Raw genomic sequence first — 10,095 nt, 5'->3', positions numbered from 1 at the left:
TGAGTTACAGAGAGCTGTGGGATGTGGGTGCTGGGAATTGAACTTTCATTCTCTGAAGAACAGACAACAACCACTGAGCCATCCCACCTTATATTCCTCTCTAGTGCTGGGATTAAAGGTGTGCACCACCACCTGGCCTCTATGGCTAACTAGTGTGGCTGCTGGGATTAAAGGTGTGTGTATAGCGCCACTGCCTGGTTTGTATGGCTGACCAGTGTGACTGTTTTGCCTTCTGATCTTCAGGCAAACTTTATTTATTAAAATACAAATGAAATATGACTACAGTGTGGAAAATAATACATTTTAAATACACACACATAACAATATTAATTGCAGAAGAAGAGATCATGAACTTGAGAGGGAATTGTGGGAGAAAAAGGAATGGTCATGACGTAAGTACAGTAGTACATAATCACTATTAAATTCTTAAAAAACTAACTTTAAAAAGTGTGAAAAAAGACTGAACTATCATGTATATCCCTTAAATACATAATTATCATATGCAATTCAAAAATAAAATAATAAATTACATTAAAATGTGCAAAACTGTACCCCCCAAAAAAGCTAAAATTGTTATATTAATGTCAGGAACAGTATATGTTTTATTTTTTTAGTTTTTCTTCTATTTTTGAGATAATATAGTTATATTTCTTCCTTGCCTTTCCTCCCCACTTAATGCCTCCTTTCTCTCTTTCAAATTCATGGACTCTTTTTCCAATGTTGTCACATGCATGCATATATATATATACCTCAAGCTTATTATTAACTAGTTCTTAAAACTTAAATCAACCCATTTCTAATAGTCTGTATTTTACCACGAGGCTCTTGGTTTGTTACCTCACATCTTGTTTTTCCAGCTGCTGCTGGTGTCTCCCAAACTCCTCCTCCTTTCTCCCTTTAACGTTGCTTGGATTTCCTGCCTGGCTCTATTATGCCTGGCTGTTGGCCAAATCAGCTTCTTTATTAACCAATGATAATAAAATATATTCACAACATACAGAAGAACATGCACATCATTTACATATATGTGGATATATATGTGTGTGTATATCTTTTTGGTATCATATTATATATATAATTTAGAAATTATATATTATATATAATTATATTATATATAATTACTAAGTTGTTGTAACATTTTATAAGGTATTTCTCCTTGCTGGTCAAAATTCTCCATGTTACAGGGGAAACAACATTGATAAAATAGTTTAGCCACTTAACTCAAGAAACAATTAAGGAACAAGGACAGTGAGTCCAGGAGAGATTGATGTCTAAAATTGCTGCAGTATTATTTTAACTGTCCATTCTTTCATCAAAGCCTGACAAGCTAAAAATGGCAGAGGAAAAGCCACAAATAATTCTCACCTCCAAAATATCAGTAAAACTACTGGCAAATCATTTCAATCAGCATTTTAGGGTCATAAAAATAACTCAAATGCTTATGTTTGTCAGGAAATGAAAGGAGGAATTTGAGAAAACAGGTGGCAGTTCTGCTTGTTGTCAAATGAAGGAGGAAGTCTAAGTCCCTCAGATAGTTATTATCTGATCTGTTCAGAGGCTCCCTGGAAGACCCCATTGATAAGGAGGGTTATATTAGACTGAACTTTGCAGTCACCCATAAAAAACTATAGGGTTAGGAAGGGAGTTTTATAATAAAGGTGCCAATCTAGCAGGAAGAGCAATATACCTATAACATTTATGTTTCAGTTAACTAACACCATATCCCTAGACTTAATTTCTATCGCCCAAAAGAAACTAGCCTTGAAAAATGTAATAACTATCCTTATTATCAATCTAAACCTCAGAGATTTAGGCAAGTTCTTACTATATGCTCCAGGCTGGACTTGAACTCACTGTGTAGGCCATGCTGGGCTTCATCCTACCTCAGCCCTCCAAGTTCCAGGATAGTAAGCATGCACTACCATGCCTACTTTTTCTATTACCTCCTCTAAAAATTCTGGCCTGTTTGAAGTTTTTATATCTATAACCATGATTCAAATTCATGTATTCTTCTGGTGTTTTATATTTTCATGCCTAGGCACCAGTATCCCAGTCTAATGTTGTAGACTGAGAAATCTGGGGCTGTAATGAATGAAAACAGTTGAGGGTAAGTTGAAGTTTATATGCAAACACTCCTTGAAAGAATTATTTTGCTAGGGACTGGAGAGCTTGCTTAGCAGTTAGGAGCACTTGGTGTACAATCATGAAGACATCAATAATTAAAAATGGAGTTTGTTGATCGAGATTTTCTGTCCCACCTGGTCCCACGGTCATTCAGTACCAAAGAAACACACAGAGGTCTACATTAATTATAAACTGGTTGGCCTAGTGGCTCAAGCTTTTCTTATTAATTTTTATAACTTATATTTTTGTCTGTGTTAGCTGTGTGGCTTGGTACCTTTCATCAGTGAGGCATGCTCATCTTGCTTCCTCTGTTTCTGGGTGACAACTGTAGACTCAGCCTTTCCTCTTCCCAGAATTCTCCTGTTCTTGTCACCCTGCCTATACTTCCTGCCTGGCTACTGGCCAATCAGCATTTTATTAAAATACAAGTGACAAATCTTTACAAAGTACAAGACCATTGTCCCACAGCATTCACCCACACACACTTTTTTTTTCAAAACAAGAATTCTGAATCTAATGTCCCTTGTTTAGCTTTCTTCCTGACCATTATCCATAACAACATGTATCCAACACTCTAAACAAAGAAAAATATCCATTTTTTGAGAATGTGGGCATAGTTTTTCTACTTCCTGCTGACTGGTGGCACTGATAATCTTATGGGTACCTAAAGAACATTTAGAATTATGAGCAAGTCCTGACTGGAGTATCCTGTGAGGCTTGATCATCTCAGCCAGCAGTTTTGAATCTGTTCTAGATGTAGAACTCAGACATCTGGGCCATCTGGATTTCTCAGGAGGTCTTCTTTGATCAAACTTGAGTTTTCTTAACCCAGAATGAATCCAGAGCCTCTCATTTCCTGTCTAAACAAAAGCAAAGCCTCTTCTCCAAAGTAACATATATTTTGACTTATATTATAAAGTCAAGGCATTTTCAAAATACATAGGTTGGATTAATTCAGCAACATTTATAATCAAATGTCGTTTAGCAGCCGTAACACAATAACATATAGTATCAAGACTCTGTGTATTCTCCATCTTTACGTGGCTTTATTTTAAACTCTATTTTTTTTCTTTTTCTTTTTAATTTTTGGTTTTTTGAGACCAGGTTTCTCTGTGTATCTGGCTGTCCTGGCACTCACTCTGTAGAACAGATTGTCCTTGAACTCACAGAGATCCACCCGCCTCACTGCCTCCACCTGTTGGGATTAAAGATGTGTTCTACCACACCTTGAATTCACAGAGATCCACTGGCCGCTGCCTCCCAAGGGTTGGGATTAAAGGTATGTGCCACCACACCTTGAACTCACAGAGATCCATCCACCTGCCAGAGTTAAGATCCCAAGACTGTGTAACATGCCAGCCGCACCTAGCAAACACCCATAAGTGATTCTAGTGCTGAGATAGATAGACAACTTCTTGCTTCTGCACAGGACAAACATATGCAGCTACACAAGCACGTGCAGGTGTATTTCCCTGCTAGCATGCATGTACATACACACATTTTTAATGTGTTTGGCGTTTGTTCATTATAAATACAATTAAAATAATAACACAAAAGTAAGACCAGCCTAGGTTACATAGTGAGTTCCAGGCAAGTATGGCTACAGATTGAGACTGAATCAAAAAGTTAGGTATATGAAAGTTTAAAATAGTACTTTTTTTTTCATCTTTTGAGACAGGGTTTCTCTGTGTAAGAGCCCTGGCTGTCCTGGATCACTCTTTGTACACCAGACTGGCATTGAACTCACAGAGATCTGCCTGCCTCTGCCTCCCAGTAAGGGGATTAAAGGTGTGCACCACCACACCCAGCATTGTAATCTTAGTTTCTAAAGATACTCAAAATCAGTGATTTAGAAAACGCATTTGCCCATACACGGCCATTAGGGTATCAAACTCTTACATTCAACCTGGCACTGTGAATTCTCTTCACTGCAATGAGACAAGGAGCAGCTAGAATAATGAAAAGACAGAGAACTGTTTGTACACAATAAGATATTCTAGTTACCAAGTTTCACAGTATTGACAAAAAGATCCCTAGAAACAAGCGGAAAGTTTGTCTTCTTCCCTGCACACAAGATGAATGCACAGAAATGTGTATTTCAAGGGTAGGAGGAAGGCTCCAAATGTAAAACACAACGTTGACATGCCCAGTGTAATGATGTGTTCTGTCTCTTTAAGAGACAAGCCACGCTGCTCACTGCCTCCCCAAGCCAGGCATGGAGGCACAGGGGGCAGAGATGGTTTTTTGGTTTGTTTGTTGGGCTTTTTAGTCCACAGGCTCACCATGCAGGCCTGACTGGCCTGGGACTTGTTATGTAGACCAGGCTGGCCTCAAACTTACAAAGGTCTGCCTGCCTCTGCTGCCTGAATGCTTAGGATCAAAGACTTGTGCAGTCATACCTGGCAGTGACACAAGCTTAAAATCCCAGATCTTGGGAAGGCAGTGACAGGCAGATCCCTGGAGCTTGTTGACCCTCTCTCTGGTCTACTGGAAGGGCTCTTAGCCATGAAGAGATGGTCCAACAACTGAAGTAAATAGGCTCCATGGGTTGTCTTCTCGCCTCCACACACAGGAATGCATGCACACCTATGCATACATGTGAATCCACACAGGAATGCATGCAGACACATATACATACAAAGATACATTTATATATACTAATGATGAACAGGCATATGGAAACTGAGATTAAAGGTCCAAAATCATTTATAGTGCTTTCAAAGGAAATGAGTATTTTTGAGTAGCTATAACAAATGTAAAAAGGATCTCAATGCCAAAGCATACGAATTTCAATAAAAGAAATAAAAACATCTTGATGAACAAAGACAGACTCTATTCTTAACATGAAACAATCTACATAAAAATGGTGTCAGTTCTCCCCAAAACTAGTCTATTTAATACAGTTTCAAGCAATGCCTTTTGTACTCACTATTTACTTCTTAAATTATGTGGGTATGCACAGCCCCTAGAATAACTAAAGATGTGCTGTCAAATAAAAATAGAATTTGGAGGGATCACTCTACTCCCTATTAATAAATACAGATGATCTTTGATTTACTCTGAAGTTTATCTAGATAAATCAATTTTAAGTGGAAAATATCCTAAGACGAAAATGCCCTTCGGGTACCTAACCCACTGAACACAGTAACTGAGAAACGCTCTACAATGCGGAATCTTGGCTGTTTTTCTCTCACCCTTGCATAGGTGACTGAACGCTAGCTACCCACATCGCCAGAGACTATCTGGCTTTGGGTTGGATTTGGTTTAACCTGTTGATCTAAAGATTAGATGCTAACGTGAAAAGGCAGCCAGCAAACACAACAGAAATGGAACAAAATGCATGCACCATTGATCTGATGGCACTGCTTGGGGCAGTTCAGGACATTATGCAAATAATGAGAGGTGCAATGAGTCCTTGGACCTGGTTCCCGAGGAGGCGGTGGAAGAGGGCTGTTAGCGTGCACAGGAGAGAACTACTGGATATACTTTCCTATAGAATTAGCAAAAGTGGTCCACGAGAGCTGGCTAGTCCTTAAAAGAAATAAAAACATCGTGATGAATTCTAGAGTATTTCTCTAGAGCTAGTCCCTGCAGCGCACCATTCACGCCGTTCAGTATTTGTGCACTCTAGGAATAACAAGCTGAACAGGTGGGACAGGCACTTGGTTGGTATGAGACTTCGTGGAGAGAGGGTTCCCATCTGTAGGACTGAGGTAGTAAGGCCAAGCAAGCCCGGCCCGACCTCTGCCACCATTCTGTAGCAGCAGGACTCAGGATGAGACAAAGATACCTGCTGAACTAGGTGGGGGGTGGGGGAAAGAAAGACTTCTGCCCAGAGCCTGAGGCGAGGGGGCGGAGCTGAGCAGCTGCAGGTCTCACAAGAAGGCTGAGAGCCACTGAGGCTGCGGGGTGGTGGGTGGAGCACTGGAGGCTGCAAGGACCCGGAGCCCGAGGGCGGGGCTGCAGGCAGCCTTGGGCAACTTGTCGCGGTGCAGCACGGTGAGGCACACTGAGCTGGCTCTGCGGCGGGTGAGCGGGTGAGCCAGGCCGATGGCGGTGTCGACGGCCCTGTCGGCTGCAGCCCTATCCGGCCTGGTAATGCGATTGTCGCGTTGGGCGGCGATGCGCGGCTCCTACAGCGCTTTCTGCAAGGGGCTCACGCGCACGCTGCTCACCTTCTTCAACCTGGCCTGGCGGCTGCGCGTGAACTTCCCCTACTTTTATATGGTGGCCTCGGTGATGCTCAACGTCCGCCTGCAGGTGCGGATCGAGTGAGCCATCGCCCGCCACAACAGCGGCCCCCCGGGTGGAGAGCGCCATCTGCATCACCCGCGCCACCCCCCCATCCCCTCCAGGCGGCCGCTTGAAGGACCTTGGGGCCGCTCAGGGCCCAGAGACAGTGGCGGGGGGCGCAGACGGAACTGCCTGGGTCCCTCCATTTTAGGCCTCCGCGGAGGGCCACAGTACTGCATCCCATACTGCAAAAACCCTTCGCAGCCGAGTCATTTTCCGCGGCATCCAGAGAATCATCAGAGTCTGGCAAACCTGTTGCCTCCGATTGGCCAGAAAGAGGGAGAACCCGAAAGAGGGTGTGCTACTGCAGGATTTACCAGGCCCTGTGCAGTAAGGTAGGTGCGGACAGGTTGGAATGGGGGCTGGTGGGTATAACTCGTTTGTGGAAATAGGGAATACGCCATGGCACACCTGCTGCGTAGCCAAGCTTAGAAACTGAAAAGGTAGGCAAGGCTCTCCCGTGTCTCTGGTGGTGGTCCCATGATAGGGTATCGGGAGACAGGGAGCCCCTCTCACCCACCTCCAGGCCTCAAGTCCCTTTTTTGTTTGTTTGTTTTCGAGACAGGGTTTCTCTGTCTAACATTTCTAGCTGTCCTGGAACTAGCTCTTGTAGACCAGGCTGGCCTCGAACTCACAGAGATCCACCTACCTCTTCATCCTGAGTGCTGGGATTGAAGGCATGGACCACCACCACCCTGGCTTCAAGTCCCTTTTTTGTAGAAGCCTCCTAAGATGTAACCTGAACCCCGAATGACAGAGTGAATTGGGCCAGTGAGCCCCCCAGGAAGGTGCTAGAAGAGGAAATATTTGTCCATCGGTCTCCCTATGTCAGGTGGTCAGATAAAATGGACAGTTCTTTTCTGAACCAAACCTCAGGTCTGTCCCCTTCTTTGCATGCAGGCCCAAGGTTAGTCTCTGCAGCTCTGTGCAGCCCTTCTCCAGACTGCCTCCTGCACTCTTGGGGATGGGGCAGGGGACTGTCCTCTGCCTGCTCCCCCTGCTCTCCCTGTTGCTCCCCTAACCCAGTCTGGGGCATTCCTGAGGCTCTCTGCATCTGCAGACAGGAAAGAACAGGAAATATTGGTTACAATCGTCTCTTTCCCCCACAGCCTGCTTCTCCCATCCTCCCTGTCTGCCCAGCAGCACCTGTGATGACACTGGTGAGACCCAGAAGCCCATCTTCCAGCCATGAGCAGCCTGGCAGCTGTGTGCCACAGGATCTGGGGAAGTGGGAAGGATTCCAGCAGCAAGCATCTGCTGTCGGGATAGGGTGGAGAAGCAGAGTGCACAGGAAGCCAACTCTGAAGTCTTTTTTTTCAAGCCTTGGTCTTCTGGGTGATGTCTCCCTTCTGTGATCATTTCAAGATGGATCCCTATGTAGAGATGCCTGCCTCTGTTCCTGAGCAGCCCGGGGAGCAGCTGAGTGAAGAACCTGCCTAGAAGAGGAAGGGCCTTTCTGGTAGAGGCCTAGAGAATGGTGGGGTTGCTCAGGCCTTCTGGCCCCGACATAAAAAAGATGCCAGTGTCCCTCGGGCACTGATATTTCCCAGTAACACTGTGAGGGAGACATATTCCCTCATCTCATGAACACAATGGGGCTCAAGTACCGGGCGTGGTTTGCCCTTGTTACACACAGAAGAAGGGAGGAGGCTCAGCCTGCCCTGGACCTGCATTCCCCCACCCCTTCTGCAGTCTTCTCCATGACCTAGAAGGACACTGGGGTGGGGAGGGATTAGAGAGCTGCCAGGGGCCTAGGGAGAAAGAGAGGCTGTGGGTTAGGGTAGCTGGGTATCTGCCTTTCCTTGGAGTGGACTAAAAGACAGGCAGATGTTGAGTTCATGAACAGAGAGGTTGGTTCAAGAACTTCCTGAAATTAGTCCTCTCCACCTCTCTGGTGCTTGACCAGGGGCCCCCAAGCAGTTGTGTGGTAGTGGACTGCAATGATGACATTGTGGTTCATGGGAAGTCGAGGAGCTACAGGCTGAGACCCATGGTATGGCTCTGTTTCTTTGTTCCCAGGCTTGTAGCCCCATCCCAGGCATCACATGGGAAAAGCTTCTCCTCCAGATATACTGAGCACAGTCTGTCCAGGAGGCCCTTCTTAGGCTAGACTCTCCAAATGCCCAAGGATGGCCCAAGGGATACTTTTACTATGTCTCCTACACTCCTCAAGCTTCTCTGGCACTGGTATCTCAAGGTCCATGCATTCCATTCCTGATATGGAAACCTTCAGCATGCTGGTCAGCCTTGGCCTACTGGGAGAAATGAGTATGGAGATGGAGGCCCTGCCTTCTTAGACCTCCTGCTCCAGGAAGCCCCTCCCTGCTCATGTCCAGGTATGGGCTATGGTGTGAGGTCAGAGGCACTGGCAATGGACTGGACTCTGGGCCAGTAGATGCGGATAGAACTAGGACTCTGCTTTGTGTTCGTGTCCCATTCTGGCCCTGAGTAGTCTGTGAGCCTCTGTTTTCCCCGCCCCCTTGGTTACTTTTCTTCCTCCACAGTGCCCTGGCTGTGTGATGGGGTCGTGATACACTTTATCACCTTGCTGTCTGTATTGCAAGCAGCAGAGCTTCAAGCAGCTCAGAGACTGAACCCGGATGGCTGTACATTTACATTTGTGATGAACTCTGCTCTGCCAGCACTGTCTGGTCAGAGATGCTGTTTCTGATGTTGCCCCAATGTTGTTGTCTCTCAAATTTAAAAGAAAATCTTCGAGTTCAGTACACCAAATACTGCCTGGATGCCTCCTGTTTTTCTCTGGTGCCATACCGTACCTAGTGTGGGAAAGTTGGTGGGGTGCGAGACAGCACTGTCCAAGCCCAGCAGGGGTCACCCAGAGAGCTGATCAGGGAAACTGCAGCTTCAGAGCCTCCTCCTAGACCACCCTTGACAGAACCACCACCCTCTGCTCCCCCCACACCAAGTGGGTAACAGTAGAGCCAGGACCAGAATGTTCCAGTTGGTCAAGAAGGTCTTTTCTTTGCTTCTAGAGACTGATGTCAGAAATGTTTAACTGAAGTTGAACTTCAAGGGTAAAGGGAAGTGTAGCTGTGATCTTGGAGGTCACTTGGTGCTGGTCAGAATTTCTTTTTTTTTTTTTTTTTTAAATTTATTTATTTATTAAGGATTTCTGCTTCGTCCCCACAACCGCTTCCCATTTCCCTCCCCCTCCCCCGAACAATTCCCCCTCCCTCATCTGCTCGAAGAGCAATCAGGGTTCCCTGACCTGTGGGAAGCCCAAGGACTGCCCACCTCTATCCAGGTCTCGTAATTTCTAAGAAGATAAATGACCCATAAGGGAATGGTGCTGAATGCCTGCTATTTCGTGGCCTTGGGAGTCAAAGTCTATTCTCTCAGAGTAACATTGCCCTGGGCTCCTTCAAAGAAACCAGGAACCAATCGGATTGAGGTGAGAAGGTGGTTGACAGACAAGCTGCCCAGTGGTGGCGCACGCCTTCAATCCCAGCACTTGGGAGACTGAGGCCAGCCTGGTTTACAGAGGGAGTTCCAGGACAGCCAAGGCTACAGAGAAACCCTGCCTCAGAAAAAGAAAACAAAAATCTACAAATGACATTAAGAAATTGGGGAATCTGGGTGGTCATGGCACACTTGGGAGGCAGAGGCAAGGGGATCTCTGAGTTTGTGGCCAGCATGAGCTACAGAGTGAGTTCCAGG

General features: G+C 45.6%; 1 protein-coding gene across 1 annotated transcript; it reads left to right on the top strand.

The window, feature by feature from the left end:
- The first annotated feature begins 6,174 nt into the window (after nt 1-6,174).
- On the top strand, nt 6,175-6,399 carry LOC121437438 (small integral membrane protein 10-like protein 2A). Its single transcript, XM_041637326.1, has one exon. It carries the CDS (start codon nt 6,175-6,177, stop codon nt 6,397-6,399), a length of 225 nt encoding a protein of 74 aa, XP_041493260.1.
- The last annotated feature ends 3,696 nt before the right edge of the window (nt 6,400-10,095 follow it).

This window comes from Microtus oregoni, unplaced genomic scaffold (genome assembly GCF_018167655.1).
Source record: "Microtus oregoni isolate MIOR12 unplaced genomic scaffold, Mior012 000052F_ref0000163, whole genome shotgun sequence".
Taxonomy (NCBI): Eukaryota; Metazoa; Chordata; class Mammalia; order Rodentia; family Cricetidae; genus Microtus; species Microtus oregoni.
Note: the sequence above shows the minus strand (reverse complement) of the source record. Positions and strands in the feature narration are given on the sequence as shown.

Excerpts from the sequence above, each read along its gene's own strand:
- LOC121437438 (XM_041637326.1), top strand. The coding sequence starts at position 6,175 with ATGGCGGTGTCGACGGCCCTGTCGGCTGCAGCCCTATCCGGCCTGGTA.